Genomic DNA, 26,207 nt, shown 5'->3' on the forward strand with positions numbered 1-26,207 from the left:
ACCAATATATGGTTCTTTTCCAAAACAACTTAGTTTTCAACTGTAACACAATTACATGCATTTTTATGTTCTTTAATGGGTATTTGTTAACATGCCCTGAAAACCTCCTCTTGTATGGTGCTATGTAGCCCATGGGTGCTAAATAAAGGCTTGCAACTGGAATTAAGATCAGTTAATTCTGTGTCCATTTATGATACACCTATTTAGGCCAAACTAGGGGAAACAATGTTTAGAAGACACGGATAACCCCTCCGAAGAGCAGCAGTTTCTCCAGCTGAATCCAAAGGCTTTGGCCACCAACCTTATCTCCAAATATCGGTCGAGTAAAGGGCGGGGGCAGATTGGGGAGCACGTTGCGTGTTTTTGTTTTGTTTAAAAAAAAAAAAAAAAAAAGGCGGTTCAAATTCAGGCTCGGATCTAGAAAAGACGCGAGTTCCTGTTTGAGTGAGAACCCCATCTGCAAACCCGACGCGTCTCTTCCCGCTCGGGCCTTTTTCCTGGGCAGGGGAAATCAGTCATCACAGATTTTACGAAAACGAAAGGCAGCTTTTGAACTTCCGGAAGCGCTGGCGCAGCGCACAGCGGTCGGGCGGCAGCGGAGAGCAGAGCCATGGACCCTCCGCCGCCGCCTTTGTCCAGGTCGGGCGTCAGCGCCAACTGCTCCGAGGCATCGGACGCACAGCTCCAGCCCACCGGTAGGTCGCTCGCGGGGAAGGGGGTTGGGGGGCGGCCGTGCGGGGCCGGCAAAGCCAGGTCTGGCCCAGGGCCTGCTCACTGATTGCGGCCGTTTTGGGGACCCGGCACCCGCCTCCGGAGCCGCACAGGCCACGCTGATGAACTTGACTCAGCAGCTGTGTCGCCCCTCTGTTCACCTCCAGTGGCCCTGGGAGCAATTGTTCAGTGGCAGGTATGACTTCCATTTGCCTCGCCCGCTGCCCGCTGCCACTGTTGCACTCCTTTAGGAACGCAGGCACCGAGAAAAACTCACGTAAACCCTGTGGGTTTTCTCTCCAAGCACAGCTCCACCTACCTGTAAAACAACGCAGGCGGAGAAGTGCCAGGGAGAGAGGCAGGCACTTCATCCTTCTTGAAGAGAAGTGGTCAGTTGGATGTCAGGAAGCAGTTTGGAAAATTTCCAAACTGGAAACTTCCACATTCCAGAGAATGTGACTTTTTGGAACCATTCCCTCCTCTCCAGTTAGTAGTTCCAAGTTCTCCTCATCCCTCTCTCCGTGAGTGAGGCAGAGTAATGAAAGTAAAGTCTTCTGAGTGGGCACCTTCCCTTCACGTGTGGAGTTACTACCATGTGCCAGGCTCAGGGCGAGGTGCTAGGGATACACAGATGAGTTAGGCAGACCTTGCCCTAGGGAATCTATTACTAATAGGCAGCTCGCATATGACCTGGTAAGAACCAGGGAGGCACAAATGAGCGGCTCCTAACTCAGCCAGGTGTTCACAGAAAGCTTTTTGGAGGTGAGGATGCTGGATGGTAGTTTTAAAGGGCAAGTCAACCAAACGAAGCAAAGTTGAAAGGGTGTTTCAGACAGAGGTAATGGCATGAAGGAAGGCACCAGCCACGAAATATATGTGGCAACTACAAGCCAAGCAGTTACATATTTCAGCTAGAATTTATATATGGAATGACAGATGAGGAGTTTCTGGAGATGAGGTTCCATTCTGACCTTTTCACCCAACTCCAGACTCATAACCAACTTTATCAATGCCTGGAATGAACTCACACTGAATATGTCCCAAAGAGAAGTCTTGCCTCGCCACACACACCCTCATATGCAAACCTGCTCAACCACCAGCCTTCCCCGTTCCATTCACCCAGTTGCTCAGGCCAAACACCTGAAAGGCACTGGTGGCGCCTCTCTTTCCTCGTCACCTCCGTCTAATGCAAGACAGACCGGTCAGTTCTGTCTTCAGAATATATCCTGACTGCTTCTCATCGCCTCCATCACTACCACCCAAACCCAAGCCACCGTCGTCTCCTGCCTGGAGTCTTGGTCTCCTGCCTTCTACTTTAGCCTCTCATATAGATAGGACTGCACAGCAGCCAAAATGAAGTTTTAAAAACACAAAAAGCAAAGGTGATTGTCCTACTCAAAACCCTCCAACAGTCTCTCATTACTTTCAGAACCATCTCTTACTCTGGCTTATGGTGCATGACCCCGTGTCCTGATCTCATCCCCCCCTGCCGTGATGACTGCCCACCCTCACTGCCCCATGCGTGTAAGCCCCCACACCTGTCCCTGCCTCAGGGTCTTTCCATTTGTGTCACAATTTTCACTTCCTCAGCATATTTAAGTCTCTGCTCAAATGTATCCTCCACAGCCCTGTCTGCCCATCCTATTTAAAAGAGCACGAGCACCGCCCCCACAGTCCTCGTGACTAGATGTATCTCCTTTCTGCGCTCTGTTTCTTCAAAGCACTTTACCTGAAAAAAATACTTGTGTGATGTTTGTCTCTACTACTAGAATATAGTTCCGTGAGAGTTGAAACTCTCATTCTTTGCTTTATTTCTAGTGCCTAGAATAGTACATACGGTAGTAAATAGGTTCTCAGTGTTTGTTGAAGGGATGAATAGGCTTGTACGTATCACTAAGGAGCTTGGCTTCTATTCTGTAGGTGATGGAGGAAGGTCTTTATCGCAGGAGAGAAATGTGGGCAAATGTGCATTTTAGATAGATCACTCTGGCAGCTGCCTGAAGAATGGAGTGGAGTCATGACTGGCAAAGCAGACGCAGGGAGATGAGATTATTGGACCAGGTGAAGGGTAATGAGGGCAGGGCAATCCACCTCCCACACTGCTGCTCCTTCTCTTAAGCACACGTGTGCACACACATATGTACATACACATGTGCCTGTACACAGAGAAGTCAGGCCATGGGACTTCCAGTGTTAAGTAGGATTTGTTGGCTGCATATAGTACAAAAACAATTTGATCTAATCTAAGCAAAAGGGATGCTTGGTACTGGGAAGCAGGGAGACCACACTCACACACATCTGTGCCCCAGGAGCATAGATGCTGTAGCATTTTCCAGAAAGGGCCAGGAAGTAGGACCGGAGAAGCCATCATAAACTTTTACCACACTCTCCTCTGTCTCTTATTTCTGCGTCTCTCAGCATATCTGCTTTGTTCTTCTCTTTCTTTGGTCCAGTTTTCCTGATAATGGCATAGAAGATGGCTACCCTCACAGCCTCCCAGTGCTTTCATCTCCTTCAAGAAACCAGCCCAATCTGAACTAAAACCTTCTGTTATGAATTCTGTATAGATGGGAGCTGGGCAGGTAGGTCCTCTGTGACTGTCAGCTGGACCTAGGGAAGTAGCGTCATAGTACAAACATGCCACCGGGGGTCATCCCCGTGTGTGACTGTGAGCTGGACAAATACCCCAAAGAAGTTCACTGAACACCCTACTCCTTGGCTGCCCCCTGCCCCTCCCACTCAACGCACACACGCGTACTCCTGTTGGTATATTCTAGCTGTCCCCAGTAATGCATGCTGGCTATCCCAAATACACACTCAGTCATGCTTAATTTCTCCCAAAGTCATAGCCAGTCACATCATCCAGAGATGAGGTGATAGAGCCATTCATTTTCCAAGTCCATTACTAAGTTCATTACTCTAGATAATGTCTTCTCTTCTGTTCTGGTGTTCATCCAGTTCAGGTGGTCTGTCACTGGACTCTGTGATAAAGCTGACTTTTCCTACACATCTGATATATAGTGAAAGAACTGAAATAGTAAACTGTAATGAAAACTACTGATCAGAGGAGAAAAGCAGAACTTTCCAAGACAGCACCATAATTCAGTTGCCAGTCCAGAACATAGACTGTACCCTCCTGAAGGAATTACAGGATTAGGGAATCTCATTCCATCAGTTTCACTCATTTTTTTAGTGACAGAGTGTGATCCTTGGCCGTCCTATCTGACTAGCCCAGATTCTGTCCTCATGATGGATTGCCCTTGTCTGGTGGGCTTTCGACCATCTCTGGGAAGAGGAACATTGGGAAGACACTCCCGACATTGCAAAGCCTGTGGCCTTAGCAATCCCTTCCCAGGTGGAATCGGGCGTGAAGATTGACTAAGAGACCAAGATTATTAACTGTGTTGGTTTAGTTGAGCGAGTCATAGTTCGTGTGTTCCTGGCTTATAATTTTTCTGTGGCATCATTCTAGTGAACCTTTCTTGGCTCCCAGTTTCATTTCTGAGAGTTCTTGTCAGGTCACTGTGAGTCCTCAGGCATACAGGATCCAGTAGAAGGATTCTGGGAAGCCCTGCCGATCTTCATTGTTCTTAGTCTCAGCTACTGATGGAGACCAAGGGACTCTTCCCTAAAATGCCCCAGCCCCCACGATACACCTGTCCCTTACTGTCTGAGTCTATATAGTTCTTGAGTTCAGATGGTAGGGGATAGCAAGTTATCCAAGTATATTTGGTCCATGAGTTTCTGATGCCAGGTGGCAAACATTCAGATAGTGAGGTATGCCGTATATAAAAGCCTCTAAAGTGATACCCGCAACTACAAAGAGGTATGTGCATCCTCCAGTGTAGAAGAATAAACGAGTTAAAAGAGCCAAGACCTTTTAGGAAACTGTGATGAGGGGGTGTTGTAGCAGGAAAAAGCCATTAGGGGGAGCCTGTGTGTCCCACCTTGGGTTTCTGTCCATCGACACTGGAAACAAGCTCCAGGTCACAGCCCAGCATTGCTGCCACCACCACTGTATTCCCAGGTACCAAGACCCTGGGAGCTTGTGGACTTGGGAGTGCAGTTCAGACGGGAACAGAGACCCCAGAGCAAGCACCCCAGGGGGCGATGTCAGGGGTCAGCGGCCCGACAGCTCAGCCATGCAGCACCTCTCTGACGGTCCAGCTTTGCACAGGAAAGGGTAACACTGGGAAAACGTCTAGCTCTTGCACAACAAGAGGCGCTGCCTATCCTATCAAACGCTATTGTGGTATTTTATTAGGGAATTTTAGCACTAGTAATTTAACTGACACTTTTTTTAAGCCTATGCTTTCTTTACAAATTTTAATGACTAGTAAGAGTGTTTTTTAAATGAGAACACAGTATTCTATCAAAGTCAACTTTGGGACTGAGGTGAATAAAATATTGGGATTTCCCCCCACATTTTTATCCTAGGATAGGGGCTTTGTGTTGTCAGATATTAAAATATATTCTAAAGTGTTGAAAATTGTAAAGTGTGGTATTGGTGGAAGAAATGACAGGTCAATGGAACAAAACAGACGTACGGAAACAAGCCCAAATGTATGTAATAACTAAATAGATGAAAAGGAGATTTTAAAATTAGTGGCTAACTAGTATGAAAATAAGTTAGATCTGCATTTCATTCTTAACAATAAAATTAATTTCATATTAATATTTTAATATATTAATAATATAAAAATTAAAATTTTAGAATAAAATAGAAGTTTTCTAAATTATGTCCCCTTCACTCAAGAGTACAAACTATAAAATAAAAGATTGCTATCATTTCATCTATTAAAAAACATTTAAACATTCTGTATTGATTATCAAAGTATCATAAACAAAGCCAAAAGACCACATATATGACTAACAAAGGGTTAATATCCTAAGTATATGACAACTCTTAGTAAGAAAATAGTGAATAACCCTGTAGGAAAAATAGGCTGAAGACATTGGTGCCAGAGGAGAGATGTCAGTGCCACCTTATGGTGTGTTAAAAAATTCATAATTATAGATAATGACCCACTTCTTCCTGTACTTCGTGTTCTTTCTTTTGACGTGGTCCTCTAATTTTCTGCCCTAGCTGTACCTTTATGCTTTTAAATTGGGTAGATATCCTCACTTTTTTTCAGTTTCCTTCACTGTCCGTCCCCATTTATTCTTCTAAATCTTTTTTTTTTCTTTCAAGTTTTTTAAAGTAACCTTCTTGGGGTTTCAGTTGACCTGACATTAAACCTAAAACTTATTAGGGGTAGAATCAACAGCATTATAATGCTCAGCCTTCCTATCCGGGAGCACAGCAGTGTTTCCCTGTATTGAGGTTGGTGAGTAAAATAGCTCTTTCATCCTGTTATTCCCCTGCTCAAAATTCCTTCCTCAAAAATCCTTTCACTGTCAGTTTCTCAAGTTCTTTTCCAGCTTCTTTCACATGGGCTCTCTTCTTCAGCCCACCTAGTTTTCTGTCTTCCCGTCAGACCTCTGGGCTTTTTGCCACATCACTGCTTCTGGCTGCAAAGGCCCTCCCACCCCCAAGCCCCTTTCTCTCCATGTCCAGGTTGTACCTGCTCAATGACAAGCTCCATCTCCCCGGGAGCACTTTCTCCTCTATCCATAGCGCGCATTGTGTTTCCCACTCAGTTAGCGGTTATATTACTTTGTAGCATTTATTCTGTTATTCCGTTTTCCTAATTACTCTTTGGTCTCCTGTTTGTAAGCTTCTTGCAGAAAATTCTGTCTTTATATCTCTCTGCTGTACTGTTCCTGTACAGTGGCCACTCGCCACTTAGGGCTGTGGAGCACTTCAAATGTGCCTTGGCCAGTTGAGAGGGGTAAGCGCAAAATACAATGTTTCAATTAATAATTTTTATATTGATTAAATTTTGAAAGGATAATATTTAGGGTGTATTTAGTTGAATTAAAATTAATTTCACTTGTTTCTTTTTGCTTTGTATTGTGAGGCTCCTAGGAATGTTTCAGCTACACCAGTTGTTCACATTTCTGGCTTAATTATGTTTCTGTTGTGAGTGGCACTGGTCTAGAGCACCCAGCACAAATCAGTGGTTGTTTTGACATGAATGAGAAGCAGCTAGCTCATTTCATTTCATCTGAGGGGTTTCCTCTCAACATTCCCCCACCCCGTTCTCTTGGTTTGTGGGGAGCACAACTACTAACTTGTATCCCCACTAAGTAGGACCCAAATCCAAGAAACAGAAATTAATTAAAGAAGAAACTCTTGGGAGTGTGAAATAAGTACTAGCCCCAAAGTGCAGTCTTCTGACTTTGTGAAATGCAGGATCTAATGTAAAAGCGATACCAAGAGAGCTACACTTCTGAATAACAAACGTGACTTTTAGGAACTGCTTAAGTCAGTGGCCTCATCTAAATTTAAAATTTCACCATTCAATGGTAAAATAAATCTTTCTTTCAAAACTAAAGTGTTTTCTACTTCAGAAAACCAAATAAATAAGAGGATGAGCACCAGAAAGGGCAAAGACGTTGCACGGTAAATGGATACTTGTGGCCAAATTAATAGCAAACTCAGGGAAGGTTACCTCTCACTGACACCTCTGGTGGGATATTGGGAAATCTGGCTTTTTTCTTCCTCTCTGCCTCTTCCCTTTTCTTCCTAGCTCTCCTTCTCTTAGGTTTCTTTCCTTTCTTCCATTCCTCTCTTTAAAAAAAAAAGAAAATCAATTTCCTACTTTCATGTATGTTTCCTAATTTATTATAATGCTAGATTAAAGCGCATTTAAATTAAGGTGCATTGCTCATTTACTTTTTTAATTCACCCCAAGTTTATTTTTGAATATAGTATGACATAGGTAGGGATCTTTTTCTTTTACAGGTAGTTAACTAGAGTACAAGTTCTTAAAGACATCATTGTTTTTTTTGTTGATTTGTGATGACAACAATAGTTATTAATGAGAGCATACTATGGGCAAGGTAGTGTTTCGAGAGCTTTGTATTTAAATTCATGCTTGTGTTTCTGAATAAGGGTTTTCCTCATATTTAGGCATTTTAAATGAATTCATTAATGTTTTCTTTCATTAAACCATTAAAAAATACAAAGGAGTTGAAAATCTCTCATAAGAACAAGTGCCTTCCTTGTACTTTAAGACTAGTGGAGGAGTTACGGGGACCAAAACATTCCACTTGTCCATTTCTCATCAGATGTTACTTACAGGTGTCTTTCAGGTTGCGGAAAAGATGGAAAAAAGGACATGTGCACTATGCCCCAAAGACCTCGAGTGTAGTGTCCTGTACTTTGCACGATCAGAGAATATAGCTGCTCATGAAAATTGTTTGGTAAGTTACTTAAAAAACACATGGGTTCTTTTGGGAAAGGACATGCTAAAATAGAAAAAAAATGGTACGTTGGATACAAAGAATGATGAGTTGGCCACGGTTTGGGCTTTTACGTGGGGATTTAGGCAGCATATTTTTCTAACTTTAAAATTATTTCAGATCTTCTCACCTTAAGATTACTTTTAATTTTATTTATAACTGATATGAGACACAAAGAAATATGAAGAAGCTTTTAAAAAGATATTTTAATGAAATATTTCAAGTATAACAGATACCCATAGACAATTAAACCAGATTTTAAAAATCAGGGTATTATGATGTTTGCTTCAGCTTCACGTTTTTTAAAGAAACAAAACAGATAGTTGGACTCTCTACTTCTCTATTCCTCCTTAGAGGTAATCACTGTCACAAGTTGCTGTTTTCTATTGTCTCATGTTTTTTATTTTATGCTCCCACCACATATATTTAAATATTTATAAATATGATATTGTTTTACATGTTCTTGGACTCTATAGAATTTCTATCAAATTCTGTGGATGATTGAGACTTATCCATGTTAATAAACATAGTGCTGCCTTTAATTTTAAAAGTTATAGTAACGTATCCCCTTACTTACTGTATCACTATTTAACTAGTCTCCTGTGAATAAGCAGGTTTTCCTAGCTTTTTCAGTATGACTAACCAGCTGTTATGAATGTTTCTGTGTAGGTCTTTTAATCCCCAGGAGAATTTCTCTGGTCCAGGGCACGTAGCTAAAAGCAGAACTGCTGGCGCAGGGAGGGAGCGTTGTGCACCTCACTACATGTGCCAACAAACTCTCCAAGGGGATTGTTCTACGTTGGACTTCTGCCGTTGTTTCAAAGTTCATTTCTCTTCTTCCTTGCCAACACTTGATATTAGGAAACTTTAATTTTTTCCTCTCTGTGGGTGTGAAGGTGTTCACCGATGGTCTTTGGTGCCAATTCAACATCAACAGAAATCCCCAGTTTAGGGTGGGGTAAAGAAAGAAACTTTATTTAGTGCAAACAGCTCAATAGTGTTACAGCTCAATTGTGAAACAGCACCAAGCATGGCTATGGAGCAGCCCTGTAGCACGGCGGCCCTGGAGCCAGGCCCCTCTCTGGAGAGCTCTGCTCTGAGCTCCACTACCTAGTAAAACATCTTTGTCTTCAGTGTCTGGGCAATCTGCAGTCTTCGATGGAAAAAGAAAGTGTACTCTCCCAGCCACAGGGGAGCTGACTTACCATGTTTCCCCGAAAATAAGACTGGTCTTACATTAATTTTTGCTCCAAAAGATACATTAGGGCTTATGTTCAGGGGATGTCATCCTGAAAAATCATGCTAAGGCTTATTTTCCGGTGAGGTCCTATTTTCGGGGAACACAGTATATAGACGGTATATAGACAGAAGTCCCCACTCCGGGCCCCTGATGGTACTCATGCAAATAAGGACTACAAATCTTTGCAGCTTGATTGGTCAAAAAAAGCACTGTCCTGATTGGTCAGAATAGAGCTGCTCTGATTGATTGGTGAAGATGCTAATATTGGCTATAACTGCGCAGCTCTGATTGGATGGGGAAAGTCTACATTCTATTGATTGAAATACAATTCCAGAAACTCTAATAAGGGCTGGCTTAGATGGCAAGAACACAGTGCAGGCCGGCAGTTCAGTGTAGGAAGCAGGCAGTTCAGTGCAGACTTCTTCCTACAGCACGGCTTCCATGAAAGGCCACTGTTTAGAAACAGTTGCTAGGCTCTGGTTTGTTTGTTTGTTTGTTTCTTAATTTTGAGCCCAGTTAGCCACCAGGATCTCTTCTTGGTAGGTATCTTCCTTCTCAGGGTGCTCAAAGGCCTGTCATTATTGTTTTATTTGCAGTTCTTAGATTACTAGTGGGTTTGCACCTCATTTGCTGTGCTAAAGCATGGTTGTTTTTTGCCTTTGTCACTTGTGTCTATAGACTACATTTTATCTCTGAGATTTTGGTTTTGCTTATATTCATATGTACTTATTTACATATAAATAGTTTGTAATGCTTTATTATATATATTAGCTTTTAATTTTATTTATGGTGATTGCTGTCACACAGAAACATGTAATGTAGTTAAACTCATCATTACTTTATAATTTATGGGATTTTTTTCACCTGAGAAATCCTTTTCTGTTTTAAGGTTCTATCTTTTTTCCCCCCAAAGTTTTTAAATTTGGCTCTTCTCATATAGCTTTTTAATCCAACTGGAACTTATTTAGACTACAATGTAAAGTAGCAATATACTTTTCTTTTTTTATGATTAACCACTTTTTCCAGTACTGTTTACTGAATAACTTTGCCTGGGGATTGGGGCCACTTCCAAAGAAAAGCAGGGTGGCTTGTGATCTGCTCACACACCCCATGAGGTGGTCACTGTTCACTCCCCAATCCATCTTCCACTCCTGTTGAGTCCTTTTGGGTGCCCTTCTTTTTTAAGATTTTATTGGGGAAGGGGAACAGGACTTTATTGGGGAACAGTGTGTACTTCCAGGCCTTTTCCCTAAGTCAAGTTGTTGTCCTTTCAATCTTAGTTGTGGAGGGTGCCGTTCAGCTTCAAGTTGTTGTCCTTTCAGTCTTAATTGTGGGGTGCAGCTCAGCTCCACGTCCAGTTGCCGTTTCTAGTTGCAGGGGGCGCAGCCCACCATCCCTTGCGGGAGTCGAACCGGCAACCTTGTGGTTGAGAGGACGCACTCCAACCAACTGAGCCATCTGGGAGCTCAGCGGCAGCTTGGCTCAAGGTGCCGTGTTCAATCTTAGTTGGAGGGGGCGCTGCCCACTGTCCCTTGCAGGACTTGAGGAATTGAACTGGCAACCTTGTGGTTGAGAGCCCACTGGCCCATGTAGGAATTGAACTGGCAGCCTTCGGAGTTAGGAGCATGGAGCTCGAACTGCCTGAGCCACCGGGACGGCCCCCGGTACCATTTTCTGACTTGCACCTCTCAGCAGTACTTAGTGCATACTCTGGGTGTTTTCTTTTCCCATCTGCAGCTGTATTCTTCAGCACTTGTGGAATGTGAGGATCATGATCCACATAATTACGATAGAAATTTTGATGTGGAAACAGTAAAGAAAGAAATCTTTAGAGGGCGGAGGTTGGTAAGTATAAATGATTTTATTACTCATACAAGACAATCAGACGCTCAGGGAATGCCTTCAAAAGAAAGTCTATTGACTAATAAACCAGGGCTAGAGATGCCGCTTGGAGAGCTGAAGGAAGTAGGACCTGTATTGGAAACTCAGATTTGACTGAACACTTACTATTTTAAAGTAAACTACAACACTCTTCATCAGCAAAGTAGACATGAGAGAATTCTTTGGGCTTTAAGTAGAAGTTAAAGTGGCTTTAACAAAAAGGATGCTTATTTTCTCACTTAGCCAGAGGAAAAACTGGCTTCAAAGTGGGTTGATTCATTGACTTGATGCCATCGAGGGCTCATCATCCTCTCTGCTCTCCTACCCACAAAATCAGCTGGTCTCTTGTGGCCACAGGGTGGCTGCAGGCAGCACTGGAAATATCAGGCTTTCTTGTTTTCTGTCAAGGGCAAGAGAAAAGTTTGTCCCCAAGCATGGAATGAGCGCCTTCGGAGAGTTTAATCGGGCCTCAGCCTTCTTCCTGCACCAATTGCTAGAGGTGACCATAACCATTCAGGATGTCCCCTTGGAGCTGGGCTCAGCCCCCCCCTCCCCCCCAAGGGAGATTGCTCCGTGGTTACCCTGCCAGGTACATTCCACTTCCTCTGTGAAAGGCCCTTCCCAGCTTAACCAGCAGTACAGCAGGCGTGAGCCCCTGAAGCCCTGACCACCAGCTCTGTAAGGTTAATGACCTGACAGACATTTATTTAGCCCTTGCAAGGTGTCAGCACATGCATGGGCAGTGTCTGCACAGCCCGGCGTGCTTAGAGGGGGTCAGCACGGGGCACTCAGCACCAGGCGCCTCACGGCCACTGCAGCTCAGGAATGCTTCCGAGCGGCTGAAAATGAAGACAAGGAAGGGGGAATTCCAGAGACGGGACAGGATACGCAAGAGCGTGGAAGGCAAGCACAACGTGACATGTAACTGTAAACCTGTGATTCTCCATTCTCTTTACTGAATTCATGGCACTCCATAGGCTCTACCAGAATGCATGAAATCATTCCCTTGTTGTCAGATAATGAGTTGATTCTGGTTTTCCACTGTAACAATTAATGCTGCAGTAAACATCTTTGTACAAATGTCCCTGTGCATTTGTTTGAGTGATGCTGTAGACCGTTTTTCTAGAAGTGGAATGGCTGAGTCAAAGAGAATTCTCTTCAAAAATTTTGAAACATGCTGACACACTATCCTCCCAGAAAGGTTGTACCACTTTCTACTTCTGTGCATAGTGGGTGAAAGAGCCCTTTCCCTCGCTCTTGACAAAAATGAGTATCACAAGCTTGTTAATTTTTGCCAGTCTGAAAGAAAGTTTTATTTTGCATTTCCCGGATCAGGGGAGAGGATGAACATTATTTCTCTTTCGGCATCTCCCACGTGTCAGCTCACCCCGCGCCCGCAGGTCTCCAGCGACCCCTTCACAGTCAGCGGCCCCACCTCACAGCCATGGTTCAGCGCGTTGCAGTCACTCTCGTCCAAAACCTGGACTCACCCCCACCGCCACCCACACATACCACTTCCTTACTCACCCTGATGAAACACATCTGTCTGCGATCTGCATATGCTAAGTAGCACCCACACTTGAATGAAAAACCCACAAACATGCTGACTGATCTTAGATTCATGGCCACAGACCTTAAATGGACCCTCAGTACTTCACCCTTTACCGTCCATATTTACATAAATGCTCATCTCACTTTAAAACTTCTCCCCTCTCCAGCTTCCCGTTCCCAAGTTAATGACCACACCTGATTTCTTTTTTTTTTATAGTCTTTACTTTTTAGAGCAGTTTTAGGTTCACAGAAAAATTGAGGGGAAGGTCCAGAGCTTTCCCGTGTATCCCCTGCCCCCTCCCACCCCACGCTCAGCCCCCTCCACTAACATCCCACATCCGGGGGTACATTCGTGACAAAGTGGTGACCTACAGTGACAGATCACAAACACCCAAAGTTCACAGTGTACATAAGGGTTGATTCTTGGGGTTGTACCTACGTTTCTTTACCTGATTTTAACTGAGAAAATGGAAGCCATTAGATAGGAATTCCTCCTATCCAAACCACCACTCACCCACCTCTGTCGCAGCACGCCTCGCTCCTTCAAAGCTAACCCTTCTCATGGACTTTGCAGCCATTTCTGTCCCCTCCTTCAGGACAAGGCTCTAGCGTTTCTGTCCTCTTCATATCAGTATCCCCCTTTCCTTTTTTTTGGGGGGGGGAGGGGAACAGGACTTTATTGGAGAACAGTGTGTATGTTCTTCCAGGCTTTTTTTCCAAGTTAAGTTGTTGTCATTTCAATCTTAGTTGTGGAGGGCGCAGCTCAGCTCCAGGTCCAGTCACCATTGCTAGTTGCAGGGGGCGCAGCCCACCATCCCTTGCGGGACTCAAGGAGTTGAACCGGCAACCTTGTGGTTGAGAGCCCACTGGCCCATGTGGGAATCGAACCAGCAACCTTCAGAGTTAGGAGCATGGAGCTCTAACCGCCTGAGCCACCGGGCCCCCCCCCTTTCTATTATATTATTCTCTTCAGCATGTGAACATGATCAACTGATCATGTCATCTTAAAAAACAAAGCCTCCCCTTATACACAAAAAACTGGTCAAATACAAAGTCACTACTCTGTCCTTCATTGACCTTTCAGCAGTATTCGTCACACAGTTGTCTATGTGCCGTGTGTCTTAAAGCACTTTCTTCTTTTGACCTGCTGGACATACTCTGCTAATGTAGCTCTTCCCTTTCTGGGTGCTGCTTCCCAGACACATTGGCTGTTTTTCCCCTTCTGCTCAACCTGTAAAGTTTGGAGGTCCCAGCGCTCTGGCCTGGGCTCCTCCCTCAGTCGGAACAGCCTTCCTACATGGCCTCACCCAGTTCTCATGGCTCCAATACATACTTAGGCCAATGACTCCGTGTCTCCAGCCGTGACGACCAACCTGACATATGTCCATGGATATCTAATAGCATCTCATGTTAAACTGGCCAAAAAGGAACACAGTTCCATCCCCTACACACACGTATATATACTCCATGCAAACCTGTTCATTCCTTACCTCAATAAACAGCACATCGTCCATCCATCATTATCTCATCAACCTTCCAGCCCAGCACCGAGGCTACTAATGCCACCCTGCAGACCTTCCATCCTCCACTTCTCCCTCTGTATCCACGGAAGGACGTCACTAGTGTCCCTAATTGGATGGTTGCTGAACACTCCTGAGACTTGTCCTGCTTTGTCTCCTGCCCATCCCTACCCCAGCCCATTCTCCACACAGCAGCCAGAATAGCGTCCTAAAACTATCACTCAGTTTATGTTCCCCTTGCAGGAGGATAAAACCCCAACTCCTTACTCTGGCCCATAAGCCCTACATGATGAAGCCCTTAACTACCCCAGGCCCTCCTCTCGGGTCCAACACCTCTAGCCCCACCCCTATCCCCCTTGTCCTTCAGGTAAACTGGCCAATGGGGAAGCTCATTCTCCCTGCCAGAACATAGGGTCTTCTGCTTACAATATTCTTCCCCCTGCTTTTTTGTGTGCTAGGAGCTCTTATTATTATTCATAGCAAAGCTTCTATATCACCTCCTCAGAGAGGCCTTTACCCGATCTGAAGTAGAGATCCAGTGACGTTGTTACTTTGCCTTATGTGAATTCTCTAGAAAGCATCTATCACTCTGTCCACTACAGTGTTAAGCTCATGGCCGGTACCTTATCCACTCATTTCCCCATCCCCCACAGTGCCTGCCACACCACAGCTACTCAGTAGTTTTTAAATGAATGAATGTTTATTCGCCATTTGTATTTCTTCTGATTTGCTGGTTCCCGTTTTTCCCTGTGTTATCAAGGACTTAACCTGCTATCATATATGCAGCAAATATTTTCTTTCAGTCTTTTCCTGTATACTTTTTAATGGTACCTGTCACCATAAAAATGGAAATTTAAGTTTTTTATATAGTCAGATCTGTCCGTCCTTTTCATTGTGGCTTTTGGGTTTCCTGCCATGCTTAGGATGCCTTTCTATTACCATACTTTCTTTATCCAATATTTTCTAATTTTTACGATTTTTTAAAATACAGTTACAGCTTTAATCCACGTGGAATTTATTTGGGAATATATTGTGAGGTAGGGACCTAACTTTTTTCCTGCACATATAGCCAAGGGACCCCCAAAATCAAATGATCATTGTTTTATGCTGTTTTTAAATTCTATCTTTATCATAAATCTAACTTCTCACCCATATTTGAATTTTCTTTATTTATGTGGCTGCTTGTGCCGACCTCGGGATACTGTGTGAGCTAGCTCCTGTTCTGCAAGGTGCTTTCACTGTGCTTCCACCTCATACAGCCTCAGTCATGAGCTAAACAAACCAGTTAGGTTTCTGTGGCCACCTACTATCCTCCCAGCCATTTCTATACCACCGTCATATATAAAATACCAGATTGATAAGCTAAGATATAAAAGCAAGAGAGCAAATGAATTGAACTAAGTAAAAGCTTATTACTCAGGAATTTTTTTCTCTTTCATTTAAAATGTTGGCCCTACTACATAGATTCCAGAGCGGCTTCACTTCCTTTACTCTCCATCGTCCTCAGTAGTAAGTGTGTAAGACAGGCATTACCTGCATGGAGGAGAGAGGAAGCGACTGACTAGAGCTCACAGGCTCAATGTTCCTAACAGGACCCCATGCCTACAGCTGGACGATTTTGCCAACCCTGCTTTTCAGAAATCTCTTTTAAAAGAGAGATTTCTTTTTTTTCCCAAAAGAAGTTTTCTGCTTTTAATCAGATCATAACAAAACAGTCCGTGTGAAACATTCTAGCTATCTGAATGGCCAAAGTTTAAAGTACCTGATGTTTGTAGCAGGGGACATTAGGTCCGCTGGCCTAAAAATAACATTTAATGAGATGTTTAAATTTTAACAAAGATGATGAAAAACAGGTGCTTACTCAGTAAAACCTATTCTTCTGCAGAAATGCGCATTTTGTGGTAAAAGAGGAGCCACCGTGGGATGTGATGAAAAAGCCTGTACCAAGACTTACCACTTTTTCTGTGCCAAGAATGACAATGCATTTCTACACTCTGGATCTGGAGGAATTTATAAGTATTTAATAAAACAGTTTTAAAGCCACATTTCGGGGAACTGGAATAAGGGATGGTTAGATTAAGGCAAGGAGATTTTTAAAACTAATTTTAGGCACATGGTTTCCAAGTAAGAACTTGGTTTGGGGATGCCCAGTTGAGAACCAGACTTCGCAATACCTTCTCTAAATATCCTAGGAAGAAAACAAGTAGGGTTGGTTGTGGTGTTGGTTGTAGTCTTCCTACATCCTTTCTTTCCTGGTAGAAAGCATTGGTCGTCATAGTGGCATGAGTGACCTAATGGGTGGCCAGTTCACATTTACGCTTTTCCACAGACAGGAAAGGAGCCTGGCTTGTTAGTCACAGGTCCACAGTTCACCCACTTTGTCTGCTGAATGAATGTCTTTTCCCACTGTGACCACCATCTTACCTAGAAATAGCTTCTAAAGATAATAAAGAAACCATGCAGCGAATACAGTAATCAATCATTAAGTCCTTAAAGAAACTTATCTTGTTTGTATTGCCTTTGGCTTTTAAATCTTGCTTTATGTATTTCGGTAAGTCGTCAATGTTAATTTTGACCTAATAAGGAGTATCTCAAGTCCAATAGAATTATATTTGTTTTATCCAGGAAGAAACTTGAGCTTCCTTCTGATGAAAGGTTTCAGTTCAGTTAAATAATTATACAGTTTAGTCGGGAAAAAAATCAGTAAGCCAGTTGTTAACTGAATTGATTCAGGTCACGCTCTTTTGTCGTATGTAGACAGTCCAAAATATGTCATATAAAATTGAAGAAAAAAATCCACCTTAAAAACATTTTTGACCTGTTTCAAGTTATGAAATGAAATGAAAAAGAGAATGATAGTCCTCGGGGGGAACCTCTGCAGCCGAGATATCCCTCCTGATGCTCAACCACCACACGCAGGGGTGGGGTCGGCCCATTTTGTTCTCCGTCCCTCCTACCAGTCTCAATGTGGCCCGTTTATATCCTTAGATCTAGAAGTCCCAGTCAACTAGCCTTCAGGTGATTGTCAAGGGTAGTGGTTCTATAATTTAATTGCAGTTTTTATGTGGTCACGGGAGGAGGCGAGCACAGCAGTTACCTACGCCACCATCTTGACCAGAAGTCTCAAACAGCATGTTTAACAAGTTTAGGGAGAAGCCATCATGAAAAATAGTTTAGTTCCTTTTTAAATCACAAGAAACTAGGCACAGTATTTGAAAAGTGTAAGTAAAGAGTTAACAATTCTCTGAAATTGCGTTTTCAGCATGCTTTGCCAACAACATGCCCCACGGAAAGACACTCAAATTGGTAAGTGTCTAAAATTCAGTATTGCGGGTTTAAAGAAAGGTAAACATTTAGGTAAGACATGGAATAATAGTCTGCTTTACTACACTCAATTAAAGTACAAATTTCTGAGTTAAAATTTTACATACTTATAAAATTGTCAGTTTCTTTGTGCAGTGTGTAATATACTAACTTGTCTTCACTACACTCAGTAGAGCGTCTGTCTCGTGTCTTCCATCCTCACAACAGTCGGAAGATTACACCAAAACAAGGTAAAAAGCTTTGACTTTTGTGACTGCTTCTCCGAATTCTAAAACAATATCAGAAAAGTGCTGCATAGTCCCTGAATGAAATTTTCCTAAGAATGCATGGTTAGCATTTCAGTTCTAATTAAGGATAACTGCATTCCGGCTAACTGGAGTGGTGGGATGTACATTTCATTCACAAATAGCCTCCGTGTACTGTCTGTGAACAGCAGTGTATTTCCGGCACTAAATCTGGATTCAGGACCTCTTTGGAAAACACTCAATTCTGTGTCATGCCAAGTGCACTTTGTGGTGGTAAACAGTACTCTCTAAACAATATTGTTACACTAATTTTTCAGTCATTACCCCCCCCCCTTTTTTTATAACAGGTAGATGTTTGGGGGAAGAATAATAAGAAATCCTAAAATCACATGCTTTGGAAATATGTGTTGCTAGTAGGGATTTGTATGCCTCATGTATAGTAAGCATTGGTCACAGCTTAGGTCCTACTGAGGACGGAAGAGGAGGGACATAAATTACACTTTGTAGGAATAATTGGGTATGCATAAAAGAAGCCATTCAGAACTATAATAAATGCCATTCCAAGGCAATATCCTTTTTTTAACTTTGAGGGGATTTTTGGCTGAAAACATTACCCTTTTAACTTATCAGGAAATTTTACCAGGAAATAATACGAAAACGTTGTCAACCAGTGTTTATTGACAGGGAAAGATAACAATAATGTATTAGTTTTAAAAACTGATTATAACACTGTCTGGAATGAATCCTCTCCCTGAAGGAAACCATCATTGTTTCTTTTGAATTCTTGCAAACATTTTCTGTGTATACAAACATACCTACTATTGCACTTTGCTTTTCTCACTTAATATATCCTAGAGATCCTTCCATATCAGCACAAGTAGGTCTACCTCACTTTGAAAAGACTGCATAATAGTCTGTTGTGTATATTATTCAGTTCTATTGCTGAACCACAGTTGAACTAGTCTCTGCATGATGGACATTTAAGTTATTTCCAGTTTTTTCTATCACATTTAATACTGTAGTTAACATTTTTCTCCATTCAACTTTGTGCCTTCATGCTACTATACTATTAGGAAAACTTCCTGTAAGTAGATTGTTGGATCAAAGAGTATAAACAGTGAAACTTTGGATAAATACTGGCTAATTATCCTCCACAGAGGTTGCACCAGCAGTATACAATTTCCCAAATTCTTTCAAACATGATATATTAAGCACCTTCATCTTCGTCAATCTGATAGGTGAAAAATTCTATTTCTGTATTACTTTGCATAATTTTACTTATGAGTGAAACTGAATGTATTCCCCTATCTTTTGATCAATTATATTTTGTTTCCTGTCACCCAATCTGTTTTTTTTTCTATTTAATGAACCCTCTCCCCAAAGGGTTCCCATTTGCCCATTTTTCTACTCAATTGTCTTTTTCATATTGATTTATAAGATCTTTTTATATTTTTTAAGTTGGCGTTTTATCATCTATTGCAAACACAATCTAAGTTTGCCATATCTTTTGACTTTGTAATAACTTTTGGCATATAAGAATTTTATATTTTATGTAGTCAAGCATTGGTCTTCCCTGTTATGCATTCTAGTTTCTACATGATTTATATTTTCAGTTCATGTTGCACAAGTGACAAGAAAAAGGAGAAGGAAGAAAGGTACCTCAACAGCTTTTCAAGTACAGGTATTTTGTCTTAATTTTATCATAGCTTTAAGTTTATTCATACAAAGTCCTCATTTTAACCATTCTGAATTTCAGGTGTAATGATGGTAGAACCACAGCAAAATGGATATTAAAGAGAGGTTAGATGTGTCTTGGGTATCCAAGCACATAATTCAGGAGGTGACATTCCCACAGCTCCTAACACACATCCCCTGGTACCAAATTAGTGGGAGGAATCTGAGCCCACAGGGAGCTTGTGGTCTTAAAATGGGCAGAGGTGCAGTTGAGCATGCTCACCTAGCCAAGTATTTCCCAGCTGCGTGATCCATACTTGACTTAATTTGTAACTCTTATAATTTTCTGGATCACTGCTATGTGTAAAGCGTACGAAAACACTTTAAGGATTTGAAACAGCTTTTTGCCCATCAGCTCATACACGCTAAATGAGTATGAGCCAGCGATCCTCACCTTTTACTGTTTTATACAAGAGGTGCTTGGCACACCTCCTGATGTTTTGTTACACAAAACAAAAATATATTTCATGTTTACATTTACAGATGAATATGGCACATTATTTTCACCATAGGCACATCACTGAATTATACACCACAAAAGATTGGTTTCCATTTTTTGCAATATTAAATGGTAACAGTAAAATCGGTGTAATCTTGATTTTTCTCTCCTTCTAGCACCGTGAACGAATGACATTATATACACCCATAAAACAAATGAAGGAAAAGGATGGCAGACACACAGGTTTGCTATAAGTTTTGTCTGTAACAAATATGACCTATAGTACGTACAAAAATGATGATTCATGTATTTCAACGTCGGTATCCCACTTCGTTCTTCCAGCTTTGTAATAACTAATTATAAATTATTTTTATCATAACTACTCTGTCATAACTACAGCAGATGAAAATAACTTAGGTTGGGATGGTTCAAGCTCTTCAGTATTAAGAGTGGACACACTGCTTGATACAGAAGCCAGGGTTGCCTGAGCTCACACTGTGTAGCTGAAGCCAGTGACTGTTGCTTCCTGGGTGGACATTTCATAACACGCAGTACCTACCTGACAGAAAAAAGTAACGGAGGCTCTCATCTCAATGATTTGAAGCTAAATTTTAGAGAATTCTCTTGATTTGTATAATCTAAGCAGAGAAGTTTTTCACTTTTTGTAACATTTCATTCATTGTTTCAGCTAGAAAAAGTGAGGTATAATGAAATTACAAGAAATAGAAAAATTAAAGGTGCTGTATGTATTATCTTAACTAATTATGCTCATCCACGGTCTGAAGAAGTGACCATAAAGTGCTTCATGATAGCTGCCCTAAGAGCATATCCTTCTAAAATGTTTTTCTTCTTTTTAGATGCAGTTTTGAAAGTTGCTTTTCTTAAGAAATGTAAGGAAGCGGGACTTCTTAATGATTTATTTCAAGAAATACTAGACAAACTCCATTTGATTCAGGAAAGACTCATGGATGAGACTGCTTCAGAATCAGGTACTAAAACAGCAAAATTTCTACATAGAGACTTCTCACAGACCTACATGTAAAACAAAACCAAAGAACAGTACACATTTTCTTTCTGTGATATTTCTTTCTTTTCTTTCTTTATCTCAGTCTTTAATAAAAATCCATTGTTCCAGATCTCTCGTCTTTTATAAAATTAGTTAATTTCATAAAAAGTACCCTGAGGCCCTGAAGGTTTTCATGTATTTTGCAGAGGTGCATAACTGAGGGTGACCAGCACGATGGTCAGAACCTAATTCAGTCGCATCCATCCCTCTCCATGCTCCACCCCCACCCAGCCCCACAGCTCAGCACGCTTGTTGCTAAGATTTCAGAATGGCGTTATATTACAGTTTTGATTTGACTCAAATTCTATTCCCTTAATAAGCCACGTGTTTGTTTGTATTGTTCAAGTTTAAAGTAATTTTAATGTTCTGATTGATGTTTGCTTAGTTAAATGTGACCTTTCATTAGGAGCTCTTTGGCAAGCTGACGTTCCATTCATATGTGCAGGTACATAAGCATTTAGCCTTCTTATAACCTAGTCTATGAGCTTAAAACCTGGATTATAAATATAGCTATTTTACAAGGAAAAGCTTGACAGTTTATACTTCAGACAAAATATAAAATAGATGCTTATTTGAAGGGGATTATTTTCTATAGGTCAAGATCAAAAAATGAAATTCAGAGCAAACATTTCTAAAAGCTCTTTCATTGCATTCTTTTATTTATTCTTTTGTCTAGACCAAGCACTTCTCAAACTTGAGCAGGCCCCTCAGAATCATCTGGAGGGCTTGTTAAATCACAGATAGCTGGGCCTCGCCCCTGGAGGGTCTCATTCACTAGAGGTGCCAAGAATTTGCATTTTGAACAGGTTCCCAGGTCAGGCTGCTGCGGCTGCAGTCTAACACTCAAGTTCTACAGAAGACGACTGCTCTATTTTTCCTTATTTTGGGTTATTTTGGGAGGTGTTTCTGCCTATGTAATTATTTAAATTAAAACTGAAAATGTTTTTCTCCCTCCAGACTATGAAGAAATTGGGACTTCACTTTTTGACTGTAGATTGTTTGAAGACACATTTGTACATTTTCAAGCAGGTATAAGAGTTATAACCAAGCAGCAAAGTTGGTATTTATCATAGACACAGAAATAATATACTACTCAGGTGATAAAAATCCTATTTCAGGAGAACGTTCATTGTTTTATTAAATAAAAAAGCTCACTACAAAATATCACCCCTCACACACAGAAGACAAAATGTGTGAAATACACAGAGACACATATGTACACAAAAACACCGAACCCAAATGGAAACAGTACTTTTCTGCAGATGGTTGGATTATAGTGATTTCCTTTGTTTTTAGTGCTGCATTGTACTTTCCAGTTTCTAACATACACGTAATACTTTGTGTAGAAACAACAAAAAATTGATTGCAAAATGGGAGTATCTGGACACTGTGTTTGGGACTCGGCAGGAACAGCTGAGGCTTCCTTCGGCCTCTGCTCTCAGGCAGCCAGGCTCCAACAAGCTGTGCTGCCGTGTCTCCCTCTCACTTGCTGTGATGTACACAAATCAATTCTTTCAAAATTCTCCTTTAGATCTGGGGGGTGGGGTTGGGATTGTAACTGATTGACTCTAAAGTTCACCAGTAAACAAATGAGCAACAATAGCCAAGAAATTTTTCAAAAAGAAGAAAACTTGGGGGGAGGGAGGGCAGAGACTTAACCTTTCTATAAAATATCAACTATTTATTGAGGCGGTCCTTTCACCATTGTTTAAGATGCCTTCAAAACAGGCTAAATTTCCACTTGTGAGTCTGATCTGACTTGTCAGGCAGGGCTGCCCCGCACAGCTGAGCGGGATGTGCGCCCTACACACTCCTTTTCCAAGGATGTGTCTGTCTGTCCAGAAGATGGTGTCAGGACAATAGGTTGTCCCTGTGGAGAAAATACTAGTCCATAACCCTGTCTCAATATACACAAGATTTTCTGAAGTTTGTTTTCAAATTACACATTTCTATTTGAATTTTGTATTACATTTATAATCAGCAGAAAGAATATTTTGTTAAATCTACCAAAAATAGTATCTTTTAACAGTCTCTTGAGAGTGTCTGCATACTGCTAAGGGGAATATCCATGTTTTGTTTTGTTTTTTTAAAGCAGGCTTTAAAATCTGTTTTTCTAAAAGCTTTATTTTGTAGAGGATTTTCATCTGTATTTATTTTTCTTTCATATAAAAATTACGTTTGGAACATGTCACATGTCACTACAGGGGTGGGTGGGAGCATACAGATTACAGAGTAGTATTAGGGGCACCAGGAGGTGACACTGTTTGGAATCTCGTGAGAAACTACCGTGTTTCCCCGAAAATAAGACCTAACTGGAAAATAAGCCCTAGCAGGATTTTTCAGGATGACATGCCCTGAACATAAGCCCTAATGCGTCTTTTGGAGCAAAAACTAATGTAAGACTCGGTCTTATTTTCGGGAAATATGGTAGGGCTTGTTTTATATTATAAGCACCCTGAAAAATCATGGTAGGGCTTATTTTCTGGTTAGGGCTTATTATCGGGGAAACACAGTAGTTTAAAAGGCTTAACTTTTGACAGCCCTACTGATAAAGGCTCTCTTGCTTAATTTAGCCTTTCTAATGTTCCAGAAAGTTAACTACAGGTATACATAGGTATTCTAAAGAAAGATGGTGTATGTCTTAATATTCTTCAATTTTGAGTTTTTTTTAAAAATGACACTGCCACTAATAGTTATTTATAAAGCCTAACTAAAGTAGCTTCTTCCTAAGTTTCCACAATAAGCCTTACTTCTAAATAAAATCAAAAGCTTCTATGTAACATTACAAATTGCATGCATTTTTGTGAAAGAGTTGCCCGTATCCTTTCAATCCTAACCACATGCTCTCCCATCATCTGTCAACAAATGGACAGTTATACAGTCGCTGCTTTTGAGTTTTCAAAGATACACAAAAGGGACTTTTTCTGTAATAAATGTGTACAAAATTTTAAAGATTTACTGACCAGCTTATGTGCGATAAATACTAGAAATTCTATCCTGAATTAGAAGAGGAAGCAGAAGCAGAAAAAAAATCAGTGCCTCCTCACAAGACCCTAGATTCTTCTTATTTGGGGCACAGTTCTGGATACCAGGCACGAGCAAATGAAAGAGGCTAGAAATAGTACATTATTTATAAAACTACTGAATAACTGAAATCATTTTATTTCTCCTTATCATAGCGTTAGAGAATAAAATTCATCAATTTGAAGAAAAGCGGCTGCAGCTGAAGGAAGAGATTGAGCTACTTCGGGACTTAAAACAAACCTTGTGCTCTGTTCAAGAAAATAGAGACCTTAGTTCATGTTCTACTTCAGTATGTTCTCTATCTTCTTAAGAATTACCATTTCATAAGCCAGGAATCCGGCATACTTGTGAGCAGGCTGAAAACTGGAGAGCGGCCTGTGAAAGTCCCAAATCTTTAAGACAGTCTCTCATGTCTCTCGTGGGCAAACTTCAGTCCTCACCAGCTCTTACCTGTTCATACCTAACAGGGTGTTTACTGCCTCCCTCTTATTATCTCACTTCTACCTCTCCGCTGATAAAATGTTTCTCAGGTTCTACTTGAGTAAATTGGATCATGCCTCCCATCTCTCCCACTCTCTATACTAAAACTCGTTCGGTGGCTTCCTGCTGGTGCATTGCCTCCCACCCCTGTTCCACTCCAGTGACTACTTGACTTTCAGTAACACACCAGGTGCTCCTAGCCCCAGGGCCTTTGCATATCCTGTTGTGCTGACTGCTGCTGATACCAGTTCTCCCACTTAGTCCTTCATTCATATCACTTCCCAGTGTAACCCACCACATCCTACATCACATCATAAGAATATAAGCTCCATGAGGATAGGAACTCACTATTCTTTGTTTGCTCACTTAGATATAATCACATTCCCAGCACCTAGCATGTTCAATAAATGTTTGTTGAATAAATGCATAAACTATCATATTTTGAGACCAGTTCCAGCCCATAATGCCTCTTAGATATAATAAATATGAATATTCTGCTTTTACTTGGACTAAATTTACCTGTCTGCTTGTCACAAAGTCTGATTTTCAAATTTCTTCTCAGCCACAGCCACCACATGGGCATACATCATCTTCAAAATAAACATTAAAATTTAAAACTGGACTCCCCAAATAAGAACATCAGTGGGAATATATAAGAATGAAAAAAAAAAAAAAAAAAGACTTTTCTCAACCTAACAATAAAAATTCAGATTTTTATGCCCCACCACTAGGACCCCTGAAAACCTCACATACATATTTCTAACTTTTTACCATAGTACCCTGATTTGCACTAATGCTACATTTCATGAGTTTGATCTGAGTCCCCAGCATGGAGTCTGGCATGTGTAAGTACTCAAAAACTATCTGATGAAGAAAGAATATGTGGATTGATAAAAGAATTGAAGGAAGAATATGTAGATTAAGCATTTAAAATGCTTAACTATTGAGCTGGAAGGACTATGGGTGGAGCTGGGCCCCTTGTTAACTCTCTAGTCTTGATTTCCTGTTGAACTTTGGTAACTTCTGGGGAAGGGATGTTGGCCTCCGGACTTTTTCCACATGGGTGGCCGGTTGGGATACTGGGCCAGCAAGTGTGCATATACGCACTCTGTGGCTTTTTTTCTTTTTTCTTTTCCCAAATAAACGTCTTTTGGTGGATTTTCTGGAGTTATCTTTTGTTGGTCAACAAGATGAAAAAGAATATGTCCCTTCTTGTTGTAACAGCAACCCTAGCCCAGGTCATTCTTACCTGAGGGACAAAATATTAATCAGTTTTTTTCAATTTTGTTTGCTCATTAGAATCACCTGGAGGACGACCTGCTGAATAAAGATTTCCCCTGGTCTAGATGATAACTCAGCTTCCTTTCCTGATATTACATCCCGTAGCAAAGCTTATCTAAGTTAACAGTTTTAATGACATGATCTTTATTTGAAAGGAAACTTCTGTCCCCCACTTTACTTTCAAATTTAACCTGTCACTCATAGGAGGTAATCTGGCACAATGCCGCTTGGGTCTGGCAGGGCAGTCATGAAGTAGGCGAATATACTTGATCGCTTACTACTGAAAAATTATGTAAACTACCCGAGCCTAATTCTGCCCACCTTCTGGTACAAAACGTGGGCACTAAACAAAGTGTGTGTGCAG

General features: G+C 41.4%; 1 protein-coding gene across 3 annotated transcripts; it reads left to right on the top strand.

Annotated features, from left to right (window-relative positions):
• The first annotated feature begins 430 nt into the window (after window positions 1-430).
• On the top strand, window positions 431-25,065 carry PHF11 (PHD finger protein 11). 3 transcript variants are annotated; one of them, XM_088792980.1, is made up of 12 exons: window positions 562-695; window positions 3,165-3,293; window positions 7,898-8,019; window positions 11,036-11,143; window positions 16,136-16,266; window positions 17,513-17,556; window positions 17,745-17,804; window positions 19,433-19,500; window positions 20,169-20,235; window positions 20,850-20,981; window positions 22,016-22,087; window positions 24,238-25,065. In XM_088792980.1, exons 3-12 carry the CDS (start codon window positions 7,921-7,923, stop codon window positions 24,390-24,392), a joined length of 936 nt encoding a protein of 311 aa, XP_088649106.1. In that variant the 5' UTR covers window positions 562-695; window positions 3,165-3,293; window positions 7,898-7,920; the 3' UTR covers window positions 24,393-25,065. The 3 variants fall into 3 exon arrangements, with proteins under 3 accessions (XP_088649104.1, XP_088649105.1, XP_088649106.1); XM_088792978.1 differs by lacking the exon at window positions 3,165-3,293 and having other exon boundaries at window positions 431-695; XM_088792979.1 differs by lacking the exon at window positions 3,165-3,293 and having other exon boundaries at window positions 464-695; window positions 17,748-17,804; window positions 24,238-24,524.
• Window positions 25,066-26,207: the final 1,142 nt, after the last annotated feature.

Source organism: Rhinolophus sinicus, chromosome 16 (genome assembly GCF_057876585.1).
Source record: "Rhinolophus sinicus isolate RSI-liver-muscle chromosome 16, RSI-T2T, whole genome shotgun sequence".
NCBI classification, from domain to species: Eukaryota; Metazoa; Chordata; class Mammalia; order Chiroptera; family Rhinolophidae; genus Rhinolophus; species Rhinolophus sinicus.

Bases quoted from the DNA above. Each gene is read 5' to 3' on its own strand.
- PHF11 (XM_088792978.1), top strand. From the start codon at position 611: ATGGACCCTCCGCCGCCGCCTTTGTCCAGGTCGGGCGTCAGCGCCAAC. The intron at 8,020-11,035 runs GTAAGTTACTTA...TCCCATCTGCAG, and splicing joins CTGCTCATGAAAATTGTTTG to CTGTATTCTTCAGCACTTGT. The intron at 11,144-16,135 runs GTAAGTATAAAT...ATTCTTCTGCAG, and splicing joins TCTTTAGAGGGCGGAGGTTG to AAATGCGCATTTTGTGGTAA.